The sequence below is a fragment of the Ranitomeya variabilis genome, chromosome 5 (genome assembly GCF_051348905.1).
Source record: "Ranitomeya variabilis isolate aRanVar5 chromosome 5, aRanVar5.hap1, whole genome shotgun sequence".
Classification (NCBI taxonomy): Eukaryota; Metazoa; Chordata; class Amphibia; order Anura; family Dendrobatidae; genus Ranitomeya; species Ranitomeya variabilis.
Genome location: NC_135236.1, coordinates 41,134,128 through 41,160,958, shown reverse-complemented (window position 1 = coordinate 41,160,958; position 26,831 = coordinate 41,134,128). Strand labels below are relative to the sequence as shown.

At 46.4% G+C, this 26,831-nt stretch overlaps 2 protein-coding genes across 7 annotated transcripts in view; both read left to right on the top strand.

The window, feature by feature from the left end:
• MCM7 (minichromosome maintenance complex component 7) overlaps nucleotides 1–26,831 on the top strand; it is a 217,614-nt gene that overhangs the window by 24,487 nt on the left and 166,296 nt on the right. The gene's annotated exons all lie outside the window — the stretch shown is intronic.
• The window catches only part of STAG3 (STAG3 cohesin complex component), a 157,044-nt gene that overhangs the window by 14,435 nt on the left and 115,778 nt on the right, over nucleotides 1–26,831 (top strand). For all 6 annotated transcript variants that reach the window (XM_077261694.1, XM_077261697.1, XM_077261693.1 and 3 more), the window contains exons 2-5: nucleotides 1,667–1,836; nucleotides 1,912–2,023; nucleotides 18,123–18,203; nucleotides 18,291–18,387. In XM_077261694.1, coding sequence (XP_077117809.1) covers nucleotides 1,679–1,836; nucleotides 1,912–2,023; nucleotides 18,123–18,203; nucleotides 18,291–18,387 — 448 coding nt within the window. In that variant the 5' untranslated portion in view covers nucleotides 1,667–1,678. The remainder of the gene's footprint in view (nucleotides 1–1,666; nucleotides 1,837–1,911; nucleotides 2,024–18,122; nucleotides 18,204–18,290; nucleotides 18,388–26,831) is intronic.

Below are 26,831 nucleotides of genomic sequence, written 5' to 3'. Positions count from 1 at the left end.
AGTGTTAGGAACATCCCACGGCTGCTTCTAGTTGCGGTGTTAAGTTCAGGGTCTGCGGTCAGTACAGGTACCACCTTCTCCAGAGTGTTCCTCATGCTGCTCCTAGGCCACCAGTTCATAACAGTGATCTAGATCTTACTGTCTGTCCCTGGTGATATAGTGCTTAGTGTCTGTTCCCAGTGATCCTGTGCTCTACATTGGGTATTTTTTGGTGATTTATTGGCCGCCTCTCAATGTCCAGTAGATTAGTGGACAATCGTCTTTGGAGATTCTTCTCCATCGGCAGATTACTGAGGCTGGCCCTTGGCACCCTAGGAAAACTGCTGGTTTTCCATGGGTAAACTGTGGCCCACTTGGGATATCCATTTTATCTGCTCCTGCTGAACTAAAATGGCATCACGGCATGAGTGATGGCGGTGCTGCATTTGCATTAGGAGGGGAAAGACCTGCCCCCAGGACTGTTTCAAGGTATTTTGGACAAATTGCAAAATCGATTATTTCTGCAGTTACAGCACCAAGTTAAAAGAGCGACCTTGTCAGAATGCAGCATTACTGCTGCACAAGGTGGCTCTTTTAGTTACAAACGCCTGGGGGGGGTGACAGGTTGCCTTTAAATGTATGCACAAAGGACGGATGCAAAAGGCAAGACATACTGAGGTGAGGGCCAAAGGCAGGACATACTGATGTATGGGCCAAAGGCAGGACATACTGATGTATGGGCCAAAGGCAGGACATACTGAGGTGTGGGCCAGAGGCAGGACATACTGAGGTATGGGCCAGAGGCAGGACATACTGAGGTATGGGCCAGAGGCAGGACATACTGAGGTATGGGCCAGAGGCTGGACATACTGATGTGTGGGCCAGAGGCAGGAGATACTGAGGTGTGGGCCAGAGGTAGGACATACTGAGGTGTGGGCCAGAGGCAGGACATACTGATGTATGGGCCAAAACCAGGACAAACTGATGTATGGGCCAAAGGCAGAACATACTGATGTGTGGGCCAGAGGCAGGACATACTGATGTGTGGGCCAGAGGCAGTACATACTGATGTGTGGGCCAGAGGCAGGACATACTGATGTGTGGGCCAGAGGCAGGACATACTGATGTGTGGGCCAGAGGCAGGACATACTGATGTGTGGGCCAGAGGCAGGACATACTGATGTGTGGGCCAGAGGCAGGACATACTGATGTGTGGGCCAGAGGCAGGACATACTGATGTGTGGGCCAAAGGCAGGACATACTGAGGTGTGGGCGAGAGGCAGAACATACTGATGTGTGGGCGAGAGGCAGGACATACTGATGTGTGGGCGAGAGGCAGGACATACTGATGTGTGGGCCAAAGGCAGGACATACTGAGGTGTGGGCCAGAGGCAGGACATACTGATGTGTGGGCCAGAGGCAGGACATATTGATGTGTGGGCCAGAGGCAGAACATACTGATGTGTGGGCCAGAGGCAGGACATACTGAGGTGTGGGCCAGAGGCAGGACATACTGATGTGTGGGCCAGAGGCAGGACATACTGAGGTGTAGGGTATGAGAGAACAGAGAGTGCTGGGAAGTGTTGTCCATATCACAAGCAGAGGCATGGGGCTGTCACAAGCAGAGGCACGGGGCTGTCACTCCTCACCCTGAGCTGGCACTGGTGTCACTTTTATATCCTTGCAGCTCTTGCCGGAGATGGCGTCCCAGGTGTCCAGCTCCATATCAGAAGCGTGTGCTCCTCCATCCTCCTCAATTCATGACTCACTATCACCTGTACAAGGAATCGCCAGCAGATCCCCCACCAGTGGTGAAGATGGATCACAGAGTGCAGAGGATGAGCCGGAGACTGACAGGCGAGTAGCATACAGTTATATCACTTATCACGATACACTCCTAGGCCCTTACACCAGATAACTCATACATTGTAGGAGTGTGGACAGCCACCAAGAACTATCTGCTGATGATGATGTCAGTGACTTCGAAGAAACATTAAAGAAGAAACCAAAGACGACTCGGAGACGTTCCGTAAAACAGACGCAGGTCAGTATATCACCAGTATTCTTATTGCGACTTCTGCATGGATTAGTGTCACACTGGGGGCAGAGATAGGACTGTACCTGTATGGATTAGTGTCACACTGGAGTAGAGATAGGACTGTACCTGCATGGATTAGTGTCACACTGGAGTAGAGATAGGACTGTACCTGCATGGATTAGTGTCACACTGGAGTAGAGATAGGACTGTACCTGCATGGATTAGTGTCACACTGGGGGCAGAGATAGGACTGTACCTGCATGGATTAGTGTCACACTGGAGGTAGAGATAGGACTGTACCTGCATGGATTAGTGTCACACTGGGGGCAGAGATAGGACTGTACCTGTATGGATTAGTGTCACACTGGAGTAGAGATAGGACTGTACCTGCATGGATTAGTGTCACACTGGAGTAGAGATAGGACTGTACCTGCATGGATTAGTGTCACACTGGGGGCAGAGATAGGACTGTACCTGCATGGATTAGTGTCACACTGGGGGCAGAGATAGGACTGTACCTGTATGGATTAGTGTCACACTGGAGGTAGAGATAGGACTGTACCTGCATGGATTAGTGTCACACTGGAGTAGAGATAGGACTGTACCTGCATGGATTAGTGTCACACTGGAGGTAGAGATAGGACTGTACCTGCATGGATTAGTGTCACACTGGAGGTAGAGATAGGACTGTACCTGTATGGATTAGTGTCACACTGGGGGCAGAGATAGGACTGTACCTGCATGGATTAGTGTCACACTGGGGGCAGAGATAGGACTGTACCTGTATGGATTAGTGTCACACTGGGGGTAGAGATAGGACTGTACCTGCATGGATTAGTGTCACACTGGGGGTAGAGATAGGACTGTACCTGTATGGATTAGTGTCACACTGGAGGTAGAGATAGGACTGCACCTGCATGGATTAGTGTCACACTGGAGGTAGAGATAGGACTGTACCTGTATGGATTAGTGTCACACTGGGGGCAGAGATAGGACTGTACCTGTATGGATTAGTGTCACACTGGAGGTAGAGATAGGACTGCACCTGCATGGATTAGTGTCACACTGGAGGTAGAGATAGGACTGTACCTGCATGGATTATTGTCACACTGGGAGCAGAGATAGGACTGTACCTGCATGGATTAGTGTCACACTGGGGGCAGAGATAGGACTGTACCTGTATGGATTAGTGTCACACTGGGGGCACAGATAGGACTGTACCTGCATGGATTAGTGTCACACTGGGGGCAGAGATAGGACTGTACCTGCATGGATTAGTGTCACACTGGGGGCAGAGATAGGACTGTACCTGCATGGATTAGTGTCACACTGGGGCAGAGATAGGACTGTACCTGTATGGATTAGTGTCACACTGGGGGCAGAGATAGGACTGTACCTGTATGGATTAGTGTCACACTGGGGGCACAGATAGGACTGTACCTGCATGGATTAGTGTCACACTGGGGGCAGAGATAGGACTGTACCTGCATGGATTAGTGTCACACTGGGGGCAGAGATAGGACTGTACCTGCATGGATTAGTGTCACACTGGGGGCAGAGATAGGACTGTACCTGCATGGATTAGTGTCACACTGGAGGTAGAGATAGGACTGTACCTGCATGGATTAGTGTCACACTGGAGGTAGAGATAGGACTGTACCTGCATGGATTAGTGTCACACTGGGGGCACAGATAGGACTGTGCCTGTATGGATTAGTGTCACACTGGAGGTAGAGATAGGACTGTACCTGCATGGATTAGTGTCACACTGGAGGTAGAGATAGGACTGTACCTGCATGGATTAGTGTCACACTGGAGGTAGAGATAGGACTGTACCTGAATGGATTAGTGTCACACTGGGGGCAGAGATAGGACTGTACCTGCATGGATTAGTGTCACACTGGAGGCAGAGATAGGACTGTACCTGCATGGATTAGTGTCACACTGGGGCAGATATAGGACTGTACCTGCATGGATTAGTGTCACACTGGGGCAGAGATAGGACTGTGCCTGCATGGATTAGTGTCACACTGGAGGTAGAGATAGGACTGTACCTGCATGGATTAGTGTCACACTGGGGCAGAGATAGGACTGTACCTGTATGGATTAGTGTCACACTGGAGGCAGAGATAGGACTGTACCTGCATGGATTAGTGTCACACTGGGGGTAGAGATAGGACTGTACCTGCATGGATTAGTGTCACACTGGGGCAGAGATAGGACTGTGCCTGCATGGATTAGTGTCACACTGGAGGTAGAGATAGGACTGTACCTGCATGGATTAGTGTCACACTGGGGCAGAGATAGGACTGTACCTGTATGGATTAGTGTCACACTGGAGGTAGAGATAGGACTGTACCTGCATGGATTAGTGTCACACTGGGGGCAGAGATAGGACTGTACCTGCATGGATTAGTGTCACACTGGGGGTAGAGATAGGACTGTACCTGCATGGATTAGTGTCACACTGGGGGCAGAGATAGGACTGTACCTGCATGGATTAGTGTCACACTGGAGGCAGAGATAGGACTGTACCTGCATGGATTAGTGTCACACTGGAGGTAGAGATAGGACTGTACCTGCATGGATTAGTGTCACACTGGAGGTAGAGATAGGACTGTACCTGTATGGATTAGTGTCACACTGGGGGCACAGATAGGACTGTACCTGTATGGATTAGTGTCACACTGGGGGCACAGATAGGACTGTACCTGCATGGATTAGTGTCACACTGGAGGCAGAGATAGGACTGTACCTGTATGGATTAGTGTCACACTGGAGGCAGAGATAGGACTGTACCTGCATGGATTAGTGTCACACTGGGGGCACAGATAGGACTGTACCTGTATGGATTAGTGTCACACTGGGGGATAGATAGGACTGTACCTGCATGGATTAGTGTCACACTGGAGGTAGAGATAGGACTGTACCTGCATGGATTAGTGTCACACTGGAGGCAGAGATAGGACTGTACCTGCATGGATTAGTGTCACACTGGGGGCAGAGATAGGACTGTACCTGTATGGATTAGTGTCACACTGGGGGATAGATAGGACTGTACCTGCATGGATTAGTGTCACACTGGAGGTAGAGATAGGACTGTACCTGCACGGATTAGTGTCACACTGGGGGCAGAGATAGGACTGTACCTGCATGGATTAGTGTCACACTGGGGGCAGAGATAGGACTGCACCTGCATGGATTAGTGTCACACTGGAGGCAGAGATAGGACTGTACCTGTATGGATTAGTGTCACACTGGGGGCAGAGATAGGACTGTACCTGCATGGATTAGTGTCACACTGGGGGCAGAGATAGGACTGTACCTGCATGGATTAGTGTCACACTGGGGGCAGAGATAGGACTGTACCTGCATGGATTAGTGTCACACTGGGGGCAGAGATAGGACTGTACCTGCATGGATTAGTGTCACACTGGGGGCAGAGATAGGACTGTACCTGTATGGATTAGTGTCACACTGGGGGCAGAGATAGGACTGTACCTGTATGGATTAGTGTCACCCTTGGGGCAGAGATAGGACTGTACCTGTATGGATTAGTGTCACACTGGGGGCAGAGATAGGACTGTACCTGTATGGATTAGTGTCACACTGGGGGCAGAGATAGGACTGTACCTGTATGGATTAGTGTCACACTGGGGGCAGAGATAGGACTGTACCTGTATGGATTAGTGTCACACTGGGGGCAGAGATAGGACTGTACCTGTATGGATTAGTGTCACACTGGGGGCAGAGATAGGACTGTACCTGCATGGATTAGTGTCACACTGGGGGCACAGATAGGACTGTACCTGCATGGATTAGTGTCACACTGGGGGCAGAGATAGGACTGTACCTGCATGGATTAGTGTCACACTGGAGGTAGAGATAGGACTGTACCTGCATGGATTAGTGTCACACTGGAGGTAGAGATAGGACTGTACCTGAATGGATTAGTGTCACACTGGGGGCAGAGATAGGACTGTACCTGCATGGATTAGTGTCACACTGGAGGTAGAGATAGGACTGTGCCTGCATGGATTAGTGTCACACTGGGGCAGAGATAGGACTGTACCTGCATGGATTAGTGTCACACTGGGGGCACAGATAGGACTGTGCCTGTATGGATTAGTGTCACACTGGAGGTAGAGATAGGACTGTACCTGCATGGATTAGTGTCACACTGGAGGTAGAGATAGGACTGTACCTGCATGGAGTAGTGTCACACTGGAGGTAGAGATAGGACTGTACCTGCATGGATTAGTGTCACACTGGAGGCAGAGATAGGACTGTACCTGTATGGATTAGTGTCACACTGGAGGCACAGATAGGACTGTGCCTGTATGGATTAGTGTCACACTGGGGGCAGAGATAGGACTGTACCTGTATGGATTAGTGTCACACTGGGGGCAGAGATAGGACTGTACCTGTATGGATTAGTGTCACACTGGGGGCAGAGATAGGACTGTACCTGCATGGATTAGTGTCACACTGGGGGCACAGATAGGACTGTACCTGCATGGATTAGTGTCACACTGGAGGTAGAGATAGGACTGTGCCTGCATGGATTAGTGTCACACTGGGGCAGAGATAGGACTGTACCTGCATGGATTAGTGTCACACTGGGGGCACAGATAGGACTGTGCCTGTATGGATTAGTGTCACACTGGAGGTAGAGATAGGACTGTACCTGCATGGATTAGTGTCACACTGGAGGTAGAGATAGGACTGTACCTGCATGGATTAGTGTCACACTGGAGGTAGAGATAGGACTGTACCTGCATGGATTAGTGTCACACTGGAGGTAGAGATAGGACTGTACCTGAATGGATTAGTGTCACACTGGGGGCAGAGATAGGACTGTACCTGCATGGATTAGTGTCACACTGGGGCAGAGATAGGACTGTACCTGTATGGATTAGTGTCACACTGGGGGCACAGATAGGACTGTGCCTGTATGGATTAGTGTCACACTGGAGGTAGAGATAGGACTGTACCTGCATGGATTAGTGTCACACTGGAGGTAGAGATAGGACTGTACCTGCATGGATTAGTGTCACACTGGAGGTAGAGATAGGACTGTACCTGCATGGATTAGTGTCACACTGGAGGCAGAGATAGGACTGTACCTGTATGGATTAGTGTCACACTGGAGGCACAGATAGGACTGTGCCTGTATGGATTAGTGTCACACTGGGGGCAGAGATAGGACTGTACCTGCATGGATTAGTGTCACACTGGAGGTAGAGATAGGACTGTACCTGCATGGATTAGTGTCACACTGGAGGTAGAGATAGGACTGTACCTGCATGGATTAGTGTCACACTGGAGGCACAGATAGGACTGTGCCTGTATTGATTAGTGTCACACTGGAGGTAGAGATAGGACTGTACCTGCATGGATTAGTGTCACACTGGGGGCAGAGATAGGACTGTACCTGCATGGATTAGTGTCACACTGGAGGTAGAGATAGGACTGTACCTGCATGGATTAGTGTCACACTGGAGGTAGAGATAGGACTGTACCTGCATGGATTAGTGTCACACTGGAGGTAGAGATAGGACTGTACCTGCATGGATTAGTGTCACACTGGAGGTAGAGATAGGACTGTGCCTGCATGGATTAGTGTCACACTGGAGGTAGAGATAGGACTGTGCCTGCATGGATTAGTGTCACACTGGAGGCAGAGATAGGACTGTACCTGTATGGATTAGTGTCACACTGGGGGTAGAGATAGGACTGTACCTGCATGGATTAGTGTCACACTGGAGGTAGAGATAGGACTGTACCTGCATGGATTAGTGTCACACTGGAGGCAGAGATAGGACTGTACCTGTATGGATTAGTGTCACACTGGGAGCAGAGATAGGACTGTACCTGCATGGATTAGTGTCACACTGGAGGTAGAGATAGGACTGTACCTGCATGGATTAGTGTCACACTGGGGGCAGAGATAGGACTGTACCTGCATGGATTAGTGTCACACTGGGGGTAGAGATAGGACTGTACCTGCATGGATTAGTGTCACACTGGAGGCAGAGATAGGACTGTACCTGTATGGATTAGTGTCACACTGGGAGCAGAGATAGGACTGTACCTGCATGGATTAGTGTCACACTGGAGGTAGAGATAGGACTGTACCTGCATGGATTAGTGTCACACTGGGGGCAGAGATAGGACTGTACCTGCATGGATTAGTGTCACACTGGAGGTAGAGATAGGACTGTACCTGCATGGATTAGTGTCACACTGGGGGCACAGATAGGACTGTACCTGCATGGATTAGTGTCACACTGGAGGTAGAGATAGGACTGTACCTGCATGGATTAGTGTCACACTGGAGGCAGAGATAGGACTGTACCTGTATGGATTAGTGTCACACTGGGAGCAGAGATAGGACTGTACCTGCATGGATTAGTGTCACACTGGAGGTAGAGATAGGACTGTACCTGCATGGATTAGTGTCACACTGGGGGCAGAGATAGGACTGTACCTGCATGGATTAGTGTCACACTGGGGGCAGAGATAGGACTGTACCTGTATGGATTAGTGTCACACTGGGGGCACAGATAGGACTGTACCTGCATGGATTAGTGTCACACTGGGGGCAGAGATAGGACTGTACCTGTATGGATTAGTGTCACACTGGAGGTAGAGATAGGACTGTACCTGCATGGATTAGTGTCACACTGGAGGCAGAGATAGGACTGTACCTGCATGGATTAGTGTCACACTGGGGGCAGAGATAGGACTGTACCTGTATGGATTAGTGTCACACTGGAGTAGAGATAGGACTGTACCTGCATGGATTAGTGTCACACTGGAGGCAGAGATAGGACTGTACCTGCATGGATTAGTGTCACACTGGGGGCAGAGATAGGACTGTGCCTGCATGGATTAGTGTCACACTGGGGGCAGAGATAGGACTGTACCTGTATGGATTAGTGTCACACTGGGAGCAGAGATAGGACTGTACCTGCATGGATTAGTGTCACACTGGGGGCAGAGATAGGACTGTACCTGCATGGATTAGTGTCACACTGGGGGCAGAGATAGGACTGTACCTGTATGGATTAGTGTCACACTGGAGGTAGAGATAGGACTGTACCTGCATGGATTAGTGTCACACTGGGGGCAGAGATAGGACTGTGCCTGCATGGATTAGTGTCACACTGGGGGCAGAGATAGGACTGTACCTGTATGGATTAGTGTCACACTGGGAGCAGAGATAGGACTGTACCTGCATGGATTAGTGTCACACTGGGGGCAGAGATAGGACTGTACCTGTATGGATTAGTGTCACACTGGAGGTAGAGATAGGACTGTACCTGCATGGATTAGTGTCACACTGGAGGTAGAGATAGGACTGTACCTGCATGGATTAGTGTCACACTGGAGGCAGAGATAGGACTGTACCTGCATGGATTAGTGTCACACTGGGGGCAGAGATAGGACTGTACCTGCAAGGATTAGTGTCACACTGGGGGCAGAGATAGGACTGTACCTGTATGGATTAGTGTCACACTGGGGGCAGAGATAGGTCTGTACCTGCATGGATTAGTGTCACACTGGGGGCACAGATAGGACTGTACCTGCATGGATTAGTGTCACACTGGAGGCAGAGATAGGACTGTACCTGTATGGATTAGTGTCACACTGGAGGTAGAGATAGGACTGTACCTGTATGGATTAGTGTCACACTGGGGGCAGAGATAGGACTGTACCTGCATGGATTAGTGTCACACTGGGGGCACAGATAGGACTGTACCTGTATGGATTAGTGTCACACTGGAGGCAGAGATAGGACTGTACCTGCATGGATTAGTGTCACACTGGGGGATAGATAGGACTGTACCTGCATGGATTAGTGTCACACTGGGGGCGCAGATAGGACTGTACCTGTATGGATTAGTGTCACACTGGAGGTAGAGATAGGACTGTACCTGCATGGATTAGTGTCACACTGGAGGTAGAGATAGGACTGTACCTGCATGGATTAGTGTCACACTGGGGGCAGAGATAGGACTGTACCTGCATGGATTAGTGTCACACTGGAGGTAGAGATAGGACTGTACCTGCATGGATTAGTGTCACACTGGGGGCAGAGATAGGACTGTACCTGCATGGATTAGTGTCACACTGGGGGTAGAGATAGGACTGTACCTGCATGGATTAGTGTCACACTGGGGGCAGAGATAGGACTGTACCTGTATGGATTAGTGTCACACTAGGGGCAGAGATAGGACTGTACCTGCATGGATTAGTGTCACACTGGGGGCACAGATAGGACTGTACCTGCATGGATTAGTGTCACACTGGGGGCACAGATAGGACTGTACCTGCATGGATTAGTGTCACACTGGGGGCAGAGATAGGACTGTACCTGCATGGATTAGTGTCACACTGGAGGCAGAGATAGGACTGTACCTGCATGGATTAGTGTCACACTGGAGGCAGAGATAGGACTGTACCTGCATGGATTAGTGTCACACTGGAGGCAGAGATAGGACTGTACCTGTATGGATTAGTGTCACACTGGAGGTAGAGATAGGACTGTACCTGCATGGATTAGTGTCACACTGGAGGTAGAGATAGGACTGTACCTGTATGGATTAGTGTCACACTGGAGGTAGAGATAGGACTGTACCTGTATGGATTAGTGTCACACTGGGGGCAGAGATAGGACTGTACCTGCATGGATTAGTGTCACACTGGGGGCAGAGATAGGACTGAGATAGGAAGGTCCCTGATGTGGACGGTGTTGATTCCCGGCTGTGATCCGGAGGATATCGTGCGCTGTGTATTTTCTGTGAGTTGAACATTAAACCATGTTTTGCTTTGAACTTTGCTGGGTCACTCATCACTGCACAGTGGAAATACCGCTGTGCTACAGTACTGGGAAACACCCACAACTGTAAATAAATTCCCCAAGGGGTACAGTTTCCAAAATGGGGTCACTTGAGGGGGATTCTGCTCTTCTAGCAATTAAGTGTTCTGTATATGGAGTCCGCAAACTGTTCCAGGAAAATCTGCCCTCCAGGAGGCAAATAGCGCTGCGTCCCTCCCGAGTCTCTCTTGTGGCTAAGCAGTACTGTACAGCCACATATGGGGTATTGCTACGCTCGGGAGAAATTGTGGACCAAGTTTTGGTGCCCTTTTTATCCCCTTCTTGTGTGAAAATGTAAAATCCGGGGCTCAAACAACATTTTGGTGGTAAAAATGTAGTTATTTTGTCTTTGATGCGTAATTATATAAAATTCTGTGAGGCCCATGTCTTGTCCATATGATCACTGCACCCCTACATTATTTCATGGGAGTGTAGTTTGTAAAATGAGCTCACATATAGGGGATTTCTGTTGTTCTGGCACCTCAGGGGCTCTGCCAATCTGACATGTCACCCTCAAACCATTCCAGCAAAACCTGAACTCCAATATGGCGCCTCTTCCCTTCTGAGATTTGTAATGACCCTCAAAAGTAGTAATCCCCACATATGGGGTATCTGAGCACTCAGGAGAAATTTAACAACACATTGTACGGTGCATTTTCTCATGTAGCTCTTATGAAAATGCAAAATTTGTGGTTAAAATAATATTTTTTGTGATTTATTATTTTCACAACTCAACGGTATAAACTTCTGTGAAGCACCTGAGGGTTCAAGGTGCTCAAAACACCTCGAGGGGTCTAGTTTCCAAAATGGGGGGGTTTCCAATGTTTAGGCACATCAGGGGCTCGTCAAACGCGACATGGCGTCCAATCATCCAATTTTGCGTTGAAAAAGTCAAATGGCGCTCCTTCCCTTCCGAGCTCTGTTGTGCGCCCAAACAGTGGTTTACCCCCACATATGGGGTATTGGCGTACTCAGGACAAATTGCACATCAACTTTTGGCATCCAATTTCTCTGGTTACCCTTGGGAAAGTAAGAAAAATTGTATCTGATGTAAATTTCTTGTGAAAATAAGTTAAATGTTCATTTTTTTTTTTAAACATTCCAAAAAGTCCTGTGAAACACCTGAGGGGTTAATAAACTTCTTGAATGTGGTTTTGAGCACCTTGAGGGGTGCAGTTTTTAGAATGGTGTCACACTTGGGTATCTTCTATCATATAGACACCTCAAAGTGACTTCAAATATGATGTGGTCCCTAAAAAATGGTGTTGGAGAAATGAGAAATCGCTGGTCAAATTTTAACTCTTATAACTTCCTAACAGAAAAAAATTTTGGTTCAAAAATTGTGCTGATGTAAAGTAGACATGTGGGAAGTGTTACTTATTAAGTATTTTGTGTGATTTAAGAGCATGAAAATTCCATGTTGGAAAATTGCAAAATTTTCACCAAATTTCCATTTTTTCACACATAAATGCAAGTAATATTGAGGAAATTTTACCACTATCATGAAGTACAATATGTCACGAAAAAACAATGTCAGAATCATCAGGATCCGTTGAAGCGTTCCAGAGTTATAACCTCCTAAAGGGACAGTGGTCAGAGTTGTAAAAATCAGCCCGGTCATTAACGTGCAAACCACCCTCGGGGGTTAAGGAGTTAATTAACCGTATGCGCCATTTTGAAGAATTTGGTGCTTAACCCCTTCCCGACATGCGCCGTACTAGTACTGCGCTGCCGGCACTGCATTACTGACAGCCGCAGTACTAGTACGGCGCCCCGATCACCGCGGTCTCGCGCTGAGCGCCGCGGTGATCGGGTGCGGGTGTCAGCTGTATATGACAGCTGACACCCCGCAGCAATGCCCACGATCGGCGCTGTCGCCGATCGCGGGCATTTAACCCCTCTGATGCCGCTGTCAATAGTGACAGCGGCATAGAGGGGGATCGCGCAGGGACGGGGGCTCCCTGCGCTCTCCCACCGGAGCAGCGCGATGAGATCGCGCTGCTCCGGTGACCTGGAAGGAGTCCCCGGATCCAAGATGGCCGCGGGACTCCTTCCGGGTCATAAGATGACCCTGCTTGCCGGCGTCTGCTGAGAATCCTCATAGCAGGCGCCGGCAAGCCTGTGGAACGTGCCTGTCACATCGGTGATCAGACCGAGTGCTGTGCACACTGTCAGATCACCGATCTGTGATGTCCCCCCCCTGGAACAAAGTAAAAAAGTAAAAAAAAAAAATTTTCCACATGTGTAAAAAAAAAAAAAAAAAATTCCTAAATAAGGAAAAAAAAATAAATATATTCCCATAAATACATTTCTTTATCTAAATAAAAAAAACACCACACAATAAAAGTACACATATTTAGTATCGCCGCGTCCGTAACGACCCCACCTATAAAACTATATCACTAGTTAACCCCTTCAGTGAACACCGTAAAAAAAAAAAAAAAAAAAACGAGGCAAAAAACAACGCTTTATTCTCATACCGCCAAACAAAAAGTGGAATAACACGCGATCAAAAAGACGGATATAAATAACCATGGTACCGCTGAAAACGCCATCTTGTCCCGCAAAAAAAAAGCCGCCATACAGCATCATCAGCAGAAAAATAAAAAAGTTATAGCTCTCAGAATAAAGCGATGCAAAAACAATTATTTTTTTATATAAAATAGTTTTTATTGTGTAAAAGCGCCAAAACATAAAAAAATTATATAAATGAGGTATCGCTGTAATCGTACTGACCCGAAGAATAAAACTGCTTTATCCTTTTTACCAAACGCGGAACGGTATCAACGCACCCCCTAAAAGAATTTCAGGAATTGCTGGTTTTTGTTCATTCCGCCTCCCAAAAATCGGAATAAAAAGCGATCAAAAAATGTCATGTACCCGAAAATGGTACCAATAAAAACGTCAACTCGTCCTGCAAAAAACAAGATCTCACATGACTCTGTGGACCAAAATATGGAAAAATTATAGCTCTCAAAATGTGGTAACGCAAAAACTATTTTTTGCAATAAAAAGTGTCTTTTAGTGTGTGACGGCTGCCAATCATAAAAATCCGCCCAAAAAACGCTATAAAAGTAAATCAAATCCCCCTTCATCACCCCCTTAGTTAGGGAAAAATAATAACATTTTAAAAAATGTATTTATTTCCATTTTCCCGTTAGGCTACTTTCACACTAGCGTAGGTACGGGGCCGTCGCGCTGCGTCGGCCCGACATACCGACGCATACTGTGCAAGCGCCGCACAACGGGGGCAGCGGATGCTGTTTTTCCACGCATCCGCTGCCCCATTGTGAGGTGCGGGGAGGTGGGGGCGGAGTTCCAGCCGCGCATGCGCGGTCGGAAATGGTGGACCGTCAGCACAAAAAAAGTTACATGTAACGTTTTTTGCTGCCGGCGGTCCGCCACAACACGACGCAACCGTCGCACGACACTTGCGACGTGTGTCAATACGTCGCTAATGTTAGTCTATGGGGAAAAAATGCATCCTGCAGATGACTTTGCAGGATGCGTTTTTTCGCCAAAACGACGCATTGCGACGTATGCAAAAAAACGCTAGTGTGAAAGTAGCGCTAGGGTTAGGACTAGGGTTAGGGTTGGGGTTAGGGTTTCAGTTAGAATTGGGGAGTTTTCACTGTTTAGGCACATCAGGGGCTCTCCAAACGCGACATGGCGTCCGATCTCAACGCGTTTGTTTGCGTTAAAAACGCATGCGTTTTTATAGAAAAAAACCAGAACACACACTGAAAAGTCACCCACCACCATCAAGGTGATAAAGGGATCCAAACCCTAACCCTAAACTCATCCCTAACCGTTTAATGAACATTTTCTGACAGTCATAGTGCCACGTATTTCAGTGCCACGTATTTCAGTGCCACGTATTTCAGTGCCACGTATTTCAGTGCCACGTATTTCAGTGCCACGTATTTCAGTGCCACGATATTTCAGTGCCACGATATTTCAGTGCCACGATATTTCAGTGCCACGTATTTAAGTGCCACGATATTTCAGTGAAATACGTGGCACTGAAATATCGTGGCATTTCCGTGAAATACGTGGCACTTAAATACGTGGCACTTAAATACGTGGCACTTAAATACGTGGCACTTAAATACGTGGCACTTAAATACGTGGCACTTATATACGTGGCACTTATATACGTGGCATGTACATGAAATACGTGGCACTTATATACGTGGCACTTATATACGTGGCACTTATATACGTGGCACTTATATACGTGGCACTTATATACGTGGCCACTGAAATATCGTGGCACTTATATACGTATATACGTATATACGTATATAAACGTATTTCAGTGCCACGTATTTCAGTGCCACGTATTTCAGGTTAGGGGTAGGGGTAGGGTTAGGGTTTTTTGGTTTTTTCTTGTTTTCTTGTGTTTTTCTATAAAAACGCATGCGTCTAAAAAAACGCATGCGTTTTACCGCGATTACATGCGTTTTTTCACACATGCGTTTTTTTTTAAAACGCATGCAGATAAAAACGCAAGTGTGAAACCAGCCTTACCCTTGGGAAAATAAAAACATGGGGGCTAAAATATAATTTTCGTGGAAAAAAATATATTTTTTATTTTCGCGGCTCTGCGTGATAAACTGTAGTGAAACACTTGTTGGTTCAAAGTTCTCACAACACATCTAGATAAGTTCCGTGGGGGGTCTAGTTTCCAATATGGGGTCACTTGTGGGGGGTTTCTACTGTTTAGGTACATCAGGGGCTCTGCAAATGCAACATGACACCTGCAGACCAATCCATCTAAGTCTGCATTTCAAACGGCGCTCCTTCCCTTCCGAGCTCTGCCGTGCGCCCAAACAGTGGTTCCCCCCCATATATGGGGTATCAGCGTACTCAGGACAAATTGGACAACAACTTTTGTTGTCCAATTTCTCCTGTTACCCTTGGGAAAATAAAAATGTGGGTGCTAAAATATAATTTTCGTGGAAAAAAAAATATTTTTTATTTTCACGGCTCTGCGTGATAAACTGTAGTGAAACACTTGTTGGTTCAAAGTTCTCACAACACATCTAGATAAGTTCCGTGGGGGGTCTAGTTTCCAATATGGGGTCACTTGTGGGGGGTTTCTACTGTTTAGGTACATCAGGGGCTCTGCAAATGCAACATGACACCTGCAGACCAATCCATCTAAGTCTGCATTTCAAACGGTGCTCCTTCCCTTCCGAGCTCTGCCGTGCGCCCAAACAGTGGTTCCCCCCAATGTATGGGGTATCAGCGTACTCAGGACAAATTGGACAATAACTTTTGTGGTCCAATTTCTCCTGTTACCCTTGGGGGAAAAAAAATTGCGGGCTAAAACATCATTTTGTGGAAAGAAAAAATGATTTTTTGATTTTCACAGCGCTACATTCTAAACTTTAGTGAAACAACTGGGGGTTAAAAGTGCTCACCACACATCTAAATAAGTTCCTTAGGGGGTCTTCTTTCCAAAATGGTGTCACTTGTGGGGGTTTCCACTGTTTAGGCACGTCAGGGGCTCTCCAAACACGACATGGGTTCCGATCTCAATTCCAGCCAATTTTGCATTGAAAAGTCAAATGGCGCTCCTTCCCTTCCGAGCTCTGCCATGCGCCCAAACAGTGGTTTATCCCCATATATGAAGTATCAGCGTACTCAGGACAAATTGCACAACAACTGTTGGGGTCCAATTCATCCTGCTACCCTTGGGAAAATAAAAAATTTGGGGCAAAAAGATCATTTTTTGTGAAAATTAATATTAATTTTTTTTTACGGCTCCACATTATAAACTTCTGTGAAGCACTTGGAGGTTCAAAGTGCTCACCACACATCTAGATTAGTTCCTTAGAGGGTCTACTTTCCAAAATGGTGTCACTTGTGGGGGTTTCCACTGTTTAGGCACGTCAGGGGCTCTCCAAACACGACATGGGTTCCGATCTCAATTCCAGCCAATTTTGCATTGAAAAGTCAAATGGCGCTCCTTCCCTTCCGAGCTCCGCCATGCGCCCAAACAGTGGTTTATCCCCATATATGAAGTATCAGCGTACTCAGGACAAATTGCACAACAACTTTTGGGGTCCAATTTATCCTGCTACCCTTGGGAAAATAAAAAATTTGGGGCAAAAAGATCATTTTTTGTGAAAATTAATATTAATTTTTTTTACGGCTCTACATTATAAACTTATGTGAAGCACTTGGAGGTTCAAAGTGCTCACCACACATCTAGATTAGTTCCTTAGAGGGTCTACTTTCCAAAATGGTGTCACTTGTGGGGGTTTCCACTGTTTAGGCACGTCAGGGGCTCTCCAAACACGACATGGGTTCCGATCTCAATTCCAGCCAATTTTGCATTGAAAAGTCAAATGGCGCTCCTTCCCTTCCGAGCTCTGTCATGTGCCCAATCAATGGTTTACCCCAACATGTGGGGTATCGGCGTACTCAGGACAAATTGTACAACAACTTTTTTTGTCCAATTTCTCCTGTTACCCTTGGTAAAATAAAACAAATTGGATCTGAAGTAAAAATTTTGTGAAAAAAAAGTTAAATGTTCAATTTTTTTTAAACATTCCAAAAATTCCTGTGAAGCACCTGAAGGGTTAATAAACTTTTTGAATGTGGTTTAGAGTACCTTGAGGGGTGCAGTTTTTAGAATGGTGTCACTTTTGGACATTTTCTGTCATGTAGACCCCTCAAAGTCACTTCAAGTGTGAGGTGGTCCGTAAAAAAAATGGTTTTGCAAATTTTGTTGCAAAAATGAGAAATCGCTGGTCAACTTTTAACCCTTATAACTCCCTAACAAAAAAAATTATGTTTCCAAAATTGTGCTGATGTAAAGCAGACATGTGGGAAATGTTGTTTATTAACTATATTATGTGATATAACTCTCTAATTTAAGGGCATAAAAACGAAAAATTTGAAAATTGCTAAATTTTCATAATTTTCGACAAATTTCTGTTTTTTTCACAAATAAATGCAAGTCATATCGAAGAAGTTTTACCACTATTATAAAGTACAATATGTCACGAGAAAACAATCTCAGAATCACCAGGATCCGTTGAAGCGTTTCAGAGTTATGACCTCATAAAGTGACAGTGGTCAGAATTGTAAAAATTGGCCGTGTCACGTAGGTGAAAACAGGCTTTGGGGTGAAGGGGTTAAAAATGTTAACAAATATCACAAGTAAAGAATGTAAACGATGAATCAGACCCTATATAATTTATTTTCTAGGCCACTAGGCGAGGCCTGAGACATGACCGTGTCGGGGAGGAGCTGTTTGAAGCCATCGTCCGGGGCAGAAGTGCCAAGCAGGTGAGGAGGCGGACAGCTGTGTGTGCGCGGAGGCCGTGCTCATCCTGGAGGAAACGTTTTATGACATTGTTCCATCTCCTTGCACAGATTATAGTGGACGATTGGCTGGATAGTTACAAGACGGACCGCGAGCCGGCGCTCCTCGGGCTCCTCAACTTCATCATAAAGGCCTGTGGTTGTAAAGGTGAGCGCGGGAGCGAGTGAGTGTAAGGTGCTGTACAGGACCGGTGACGAGTATCAGATCGCCCCAACGTCCAGCTATTAACTGGTCAGGACGCTTTTGTTGGGTCGATTGTACTTGTAACCACCTGCACAAAATCTCCTGGGGTGCAGACCCCCCTCTATTTATTTCTGTTCTTGATAACCAGCCTTGCTGAAGCTGACAGCCGAGGGCTGCAGCCGCCAGCTGTGGGTTTTACCTGGCTGGTAATCAAAATACAGGGAAACCCAACGCTGAGTTTTTTTAAATTATTTATTTACAGTACAGGAGCGGCTAATGAATACTCCCATCAGCCACTCCTGCTCTCGCTGTTAATAGCGGCAGCAGGTGTCGGATGATGGGAGCAGTAGTCCCATCCGCTGACACCAGTGACCAGAGGTAAACTTTATACCTCCGATCACAGCTGAGCGCTCGCGCTGTCTTTTGACAATGTTGGAATCACAGCTTTCTGACCGGCGGGGATGATGTCATGCACATGACACCGTGACAAACACCCGATGTTTGGGCTGCTGATCCCCGAACAGTATCACAGACTTCCTGGTGAAGTCCATGTTCAGTGTCTGTGCCCGAACATTAGGTGTTCGGTACGGACCCTGAACTTTACTGTTCGTGTTCACCCATCTCTACCCATGGGATCTGGATCTAGCGCTGGAAGCTCTCCAGCATCCTACCTTCGGGTTTTTCAAGAAAATTTCCAGTTTATATATTAAAATGTGGTCTTTCTTGTTGCTGTCACAACCCCCCCAAACATTCTGATAGCTGTCTGATTTTTTCCTTTATTGTCCTCCAGAAGGACAAGGTTGTCTTGTGGTAAATACCTTTTTTTTAATCAATGTGGTCTCCTTTCACGTGAACAAGGATCTAGTTCTGTCTTCCCATGATCCTTCCCATGCTTATCCCAAAGAGCAATATCTCCACAAGTTGGATGTGGCCCAATCCATGCATCTGTACTTGTCCTTCGCTGCTCCTTTCAGGCGTTCAGATTGCTTATTTGTTATCCCTCGCAAGTATCCGCAAGCCTCTAATGACACTGAGACGTGTGTGAGAGCCAGGGCTTCTCCATTCTGTGCCATGTCCCGCAACACACAAACGGTGGGGACAACGTCCAAATCCTCTTCCCCACCCTAAGTGTGCCCTAGAGGCCCTTTTTGGTGGAGTGAGATTGTTATTAGAAGATTATGCCTCAGCCTTGCCTTCCTGATTTCTGCTCTTTCCATACTGTTTGCCTTTCACAAAAAATGTAAGACCTTCCTTCAGAAGGTGGCTCCTTGCACCCCTCGTTACAGGAACCCAGTAGAACCTGGGGACCTTTACCTCGTCCTGTCTGCGCTTTAGCATTCTCTACTGTTCACGAGGTTCCCTTTGTTGTAGTTGTCATTTTTTATGGCAGATACCTCCATTTGCAGGATGTCTGAGCTTGTTGACCTTTCCAACAGGACTACCTTCCTTGTTCTCTATCTTACCCCACATGCCATCCTTCCTTCCAAAGGTGATTTCGACTTTCCGCATCATAGTCCTCCCTCCTCTGGAGCGTTCTCTCTACAGTCTAGATCTGGTTAGAGCCCTTACGGCCTACTTTTTTGTTATAGAAGTCTTTTTGCATTCCTATTTCCCCTTCATGATACCCTACAAGCTGCAGACATGTCTTTTAGCCTCCTAAGATGGCTATTTCCAGGATGGATCAGGCCAGCTATTGTGGAAGCCTACAAGGTTAAGGATAACTCTCTGCCCTTTGGGGTAAGTGCTCATTCTATAATGGCGGCCAGAGCCTCCTGGGAAGTCAATCATCAGTCTCATGATTCCTCTGCTCAGAGTGTCTGGGACTCGGTGATGGACAGCTCTGTCATCCTATCCTGTGCTGGGGCGTGCTGAGCTGTCGGTGCTTTGATTGACAGCTCGGTTGACCTATCTGACTGGAAGGTGCTGAGATTTCCACAGGTGCTCCCTGTTCTTGGTTATTGCCCTGCTGTTTAGGTGAGCTGTCTGGTTCAGATCACTGCCAGTCAAAAGCTTGTTATAAGCTTGTGCTCCCTGGTGTGGTTGCTTGATCTCTGTACTGTAAATTCTGATCTTCTGCTGCTGACCTTTGGAACCTGTTTTGACTACCCGTTGGTTATTGCTCCTTTGCATCTGATCTTCAGCTGCTGACCTTTGGATCGTGTTCTGACTACCCATTTATTATTGCCCCTTTGCATCTGATATCCTGCTGATGACCTTTGGAACCTGTTTTGACTTATTATTTTATATATATATTTTGGTTATTGCTCCTTTGCATCTGATCTTCTTCTGCTGACCTTTGTACCGTGTTTTGACTACCCCTTTATTATTGCCCCTTTGCATCTGATATTCTGCTGCTGACCTTTGGACCGTGTTTTGACTACCCGTTGGTTATTGCTCCTTTGCATCTGATCTTCTGCTGATGACCTTTGGAACCTGTTTTGACTACCCGTTGGTTATTGCTCCTTTGCATCTGATCTTCTTCTGCTGACCTTTGGACCGTGTTTTGACTACCCCTTTATTATTGCCCCTTTGCATCTGATATTCTGCTGCTGACCTTTGGACCATGTTCTGACTACCCGTTTGTTTTTGCCCCTTTGTTTATCCGCTATTTCTCTGATATTCTGACCCTGGCATGTGACTTGACTTCCGACATGGTATATTTATTTGGTATTGCTCCTGACACGTCTGACTGCGCTGACTCACAGCCTGTCCGTGGGTTGTGACCAGCGTCACATTCAGGCCTGTTTCTCAGGTCTGCAAGGCTGCCACCTTGACCTCTGTAAATACCCCCAGCAAATTCTACAAGATCCACTCTTTGGCCCCCGCTTATGCCAGCTTGGAAGGCAAGGTACTTCGAGTCGCTGTCTACTAGGTGGTCAGCTCTTCTTTCCCACCCATTGCTCTGCAGGATCCCACAATCTTGTGTCCTTCAATGTGTTCAAGAAGAAAGGAATTTTCCTATAAATACAAAAATCCAATTTTTCTCCCCGCTTTCACTTGGGGGACACAGCTTTTTTTACCCTAATGGACATGTGGGATTGGCTAGTTGTCAGTAGGTGATGGAGGAACCGGCTTTTGTGTCAGCCTCCTGGTGGCATCATCCAGCGCATGTGGTTCCTGTGTCCCCTAATGAAGCGCCCGAGAAAGAGATTTAACCCGTTAGTGACAGAGCCAATTTGCAGCTTAATAACCGGGCCAGTTTTTACAATTCTGACCACTGTCCCTTTAGGAGGTTATAACTCTGGAACACTTCAACGGATCTTGGCGATTCTGACACTGTTTTCTCGTGACATATTGTACTTCATGAAAGTGGTAACATTTCTTCGATATGAGTTGTGTTTATTTATGAACAAAACGGAAATAGGGTGAAAAGTTTTAAAATTTTGCAATTTTCAAACTTTGAATTTTTATGCCGTTAAATCACAGATGTTACACAAAATAGTTAATAACATTTCCCACATGTCTACTTTACATCAGCACAATTTTGTAAGCATTTTTTTTTTTTTGTTAGGATGGTATAAGGGTTAAAAGTTGACCAGCGATTTCTCATTTTTTCAACAAAATTTACAAAACCATTTTTTTTAGGGACCACATCACATTTAAAGTCACTTTGAGGGGTCTATATGGCAGAAAATACCCCAAAGTGTCACATTATTCTAAAAACTGCACATCTCAAGGTGCTCAAAACCACATTCAAGAAGTTTATTAACCCTTTATGTGCTTCACAGGAACTGAAGCAATGTGGAAGGAATACATTTACATTTAACCTTTTTTTTTTTAATAAACATTTTAATCCAGAACCAATTTTGTTTTATTTTCACAAGTGTAAAAAGAGAAAACGTACCACAAAAGTTGTTGGGCAATTTCTCCTGAGTATGCTGATACCCCATATGTGGGGGTAAACTACTGTTTGGGCGCATGGCAGGGCTCGGAAGGGAAGGAGCGCCGTTTGACTTTTTCAATGCAGAATTGGCTGGAATTGAGATTGGACGCCATGTCGCGTTTGGAGAGCCCCTGATGAGCCTAAACAGCGGAAACCCCCAACAAGTGACACCATTTTGGAAACTAGACACCTTAAGGAACTAATCTAGATGGGTGATGAGCACTTTGAACCCCCAAGTGCTTCACAGAAGTTTATAACGCAGAGCCATGAAAATAAATCATTTTTTTCCACAAAAATGATTTTTTCGCCCCAATTTTTTTATTTTCCCAATGGTAACAGGAGAAATTGGACCACAAAAGTTGTTGTACAATTTGTTCTGAGTACGCTGATACCCCATATGTGGGAGAAAACCACTGTTTGGGCACACTTCGGGGCTCGGAAGGGAGGGAGCACCGTTTCACTTTTGAACGCAAAATTGGCAGGAATCAATGGTGGCGCCATGTCATGTTTGGAGACCCCCTTATGTACCTAATCAGTGGAAACCCCTTAATTCTAACTCCAACCCTAACCCCAACACACCCCTAACCATAACCCTAATCACAACCCGAACCCCAACACACCCCTAACCATAACCCCAACACACCCCTAACCATAACCCTAATCACAACCCTAACCCGAACCCCAACACACCCCTAACCATAACCCCAACACACCCCTAACCAGAACCCTAATCCCAACACTAACCCTAACTTTAGCCCAACTCTAACCCTAATGGGAAAATGGAAATAAATATTTTTACTTTATTTTATTATATTTCCCTAACTAAGGGGGTGATAAATGAGGAGGTTCATTTACTATTTTTTTTAATTTTGATCACTGTGATAGGATCTATCACAGTGACCAAAATTAACCAATAGGAAAAATCTTTCTATTGTTGCCGGGTGCCGGCCAGCAGATCTCGGCGGGCGCACTTTGCATGCGCCCGTTATTTTCTTAGCAGAAAAAGACGCCAGCGGCCGTGGGGGGAAGCAGGAGGACCAAGGGACACCGGGAGACACTGGTAGGTACCGGGGGATCGGGGACCCTATTTCTCTGTTCTCTGGTGTGCGATCATATCAGAGGACAGAGGAGGTAAATGGCAAATCGTGCTTTTTTTGCGGTTGCCGTTATACGGTTAATAACGGCGATCGCAACCTGGGGGTTGGTAAAAACTGACCCGAACTATGTTCTCTCGGTATCAGCTACCCCCGGCAGCCGCGACCCCAGAGAAAATCCGACTCTTGGGGGGGCGCTATACGCTTTTTCCACAGCGCCGTTAATTAACAGCGCTGTGGTTTACGTACCCTTAACTACCGCTGTTAAAAGGCAAATTGGCGGTCATTAACCCCTTCATGACCCATCCTATTTTGACCTTAATGACCTGGCCATTTTTTGCAATTCTGACCAGTGTCCCTTTATGAGGTAATAACTCAGCAAAGCTTCAACGGATCCTAGCGATTCTGATAATGTTTTTTCGTGACATATTGGGCTTCATGTTAGTGGTAAATTTAGGTCGATAATTTCTGCGTTTTAAAAATTTTGCAATTTTCACATTTTTAATTTTTATTCTGTTAAACCGGAGAGTTATGTGACACAAAATAGTTAATAAATAACGTTTCCCACATGTCTACTTTACATCAGCACAATTTTGGAAACAAAATTTTTTTTTGCTAGGATGTTATAAGGGTTAAAATTTGACCAGTGATTTCTCATTTTTGCAACAAAATTTACAAAACCATTTTTTTTAGGGACCACCTCACATTTGAAGTCAGCTTCAGGGTTCTATATGGCTGAAAATACCCAAAAGTGACACCATTCTAAAAACTGCACCCCTCAACATGCTCAAAACCACATTCAAGAAGTTTATTAACCCTTCAGGTGTTTCACAGCAGCAGAAGCAACATGGAAGGAAAAAATGAACATTTAACTTTTTAGTCACAAAAATGATCTTTTAGCAACAATTTTGTTATTTTCCCAAGGGTAAAAGGAGAAACTGGACCACGAAAGTTGTTGTCCAATTTGTCCTGAGTACGCTGATACCTCATATGTGGGGGTAAACTACTGATTGGGCGCACGGCAGAGCTTTGAAGGGAAGGAGCGCCATTTGACTTTTTGAATGAAAATTTGACTCCAATCTTTAGCGGACACCATGTCGCGTTTGGAGAGCCCCCGTGTGCCTAAACATTGGAGCTCCCCCACAAGTGACCCCATTTTGGAAACTAGACCCCCCAAGGAACTTATCTAGATGCATAGTGAGCACTTTAAACCCTCAGGTGCTTCACAAATTGATCCGTAAAAATGAAAAGTACTTTGTTTTTTACAAAAAAATTCTTTTAGCCTCAATTTTTTCATTTTCACATAGGCAACAGGATAAAATGGATCCTAAAATTTGTTGGGCAATTTCTCCTGAGTATGCCAATACCTCATATGTGGGGGTAAACCACTGTTTGGGCGCACGGCAAGGCTCGGAAGGGAAGGCGCGCCATTTGACTTTTTGAATGGAAAATTAGCTCCAATCGTTAGCGGACACCATGTCGCGTTTGGAGAGCCCCTGTGTGCCTAAACATTGGAGCTCCCCCACAAGGGACCCCACTTTGGACACTAGACCCCCCAAGGAACTTATCTAGATGCATAGTGAACACTTTAAACCCCCAGGTGCTTCACAGAAGTTTATAACGCAGAAAATAATAAATACGTTTTCTTTCCTCAAAAATAATTTTTTAGCCCAGAATTTTTTATTTTCCCAAGGGTAAAAGGAGAAATTTGACCCCAAAAGTTGTTGTCCAGTTTCTCCTGAGTACGCTGATACCCCATATGTGGGGGTAAACCACTGTTTGGGCACATGCCGGGGCTCGGAAGTGAAGTAGTGACGTTTTGAAATGCAGACTTTGATGGAATGGTCTGCGGGCATCATGTTGCATTTGCAGAGCCCCTGATGTGCCTAAACAGTAGAAATCCCCCACAAGTGACCCCATTTTGGAAACTAGACCCCCAAAGGAACTTATCTAGATGTGTGTTGAGCACTTTGATCCCCCAAGTGCTTCACAGAAATTTATAACGCAGAGCCGTGAAAATAAAAAATCATTTTTCTTTCCTCCAAAATAATTTTTTAGCCCGCAATTTTTTTTCCGCAAGAGTTACAGGAGAAATTGGACCCCAAAAGCTGTTGTCCAGTTTCTCCTGAGTACGCTGGTACCCCATATGTGGGGGTAAACCACTGTTTGGGCACACGTCCGGGTTCGGAAGGGAGAGAGCACCATTTGACTTTTTGAACGCAAGATTGGCTGGAATCAATGGTGGTGCCATTTCGCGTTTGGAGACCCCCTGATGTGCCTAAACAGTGGAAAAACCTCAATTCTAACTCAAACCCTAACCCCAACACACCCCTAACCCTAGTCTTAACCCTAATTCCAACCCTAACTCTAATTCCAACCCTAAAGCTATGTGCCCACCTTGCAGATTTTTGTGCGGATTTTTCGGCACCGTTTTTGAAAAATCTGCAGGTAAAACGCACTGCGCTTTACCTACGGATTTACCGTGGATTTCCAGTTTTTTGTGTGGATTTCACCTGCGGATTCCTATTATGGAGCAGGTGTAAAATGCTGCAGAATCCGCACAAAGAATTGACATGCTGCGGAAAATACAACGCAGCGTTTCCGCGCTGTATTTTCCGCACTATGGGCACAGCGGATTTGCTTTTCCATAGGTTTACGTGGTACTGTAAACGTGATGGAAAACTGCTACGAATCCGCAGCGACCAATCCGCTGTGGATCCGCAGCCAAATCCGCACCGTGTGCACATAGCCTAATTCTAAGCCTAATTCTAACCCTAGCCCTAATTCTAACCCTAGCCCTAATTCTAACCCTAGCCCTAATTCTAACCCTAGCCCTAATTCTAACCCTAGCCCTAATTCTAACCCTATCCCTAAGTGCAACCCTATCCCTAAGTGCAACCCTACCCCTAATCCTAACCCTACCCCTAACCCTAGGGGGTGATAAAGTGGGGGGGGGGGGAAATTTACTATTTTTTTTATTTAGATCGCTGTGATAGAACTTATCACAGCGATCAAAATGTACAGGGAACAAATCTGCCGGCCGGCAGATTCGGCGGGCGCACTGCGCATGCGCCCGCCATTTTCCAAGATGGCGGCGCCAATGCGAGAAGACCGAGGACACCGGGAGGAACACCGGGACTAGGTAAGTATGGGTGGGTGCGAACGGACAGCGGGGGGGCGGAGGGACGGACGGGGGAGGGTCAGAGGGGAGAGGAAGGCGCTTAGGACAAGACGGAGGGGTAGGGAACACTAACGGCGGCTGCAGATCGCTGCCGTCAGTCGGTGGCGGGGCCAGATCGGGGTCTCCAGCCATGGTCGATGCTATTGCAGCATCGGCCATGGCTGGATTGTAATATTTCACCAATTTTCATAGGTGAAATATTACAGATTGCTCTGATTGGCTGTTTCACTTTCAACAGCCAATCAGAGCG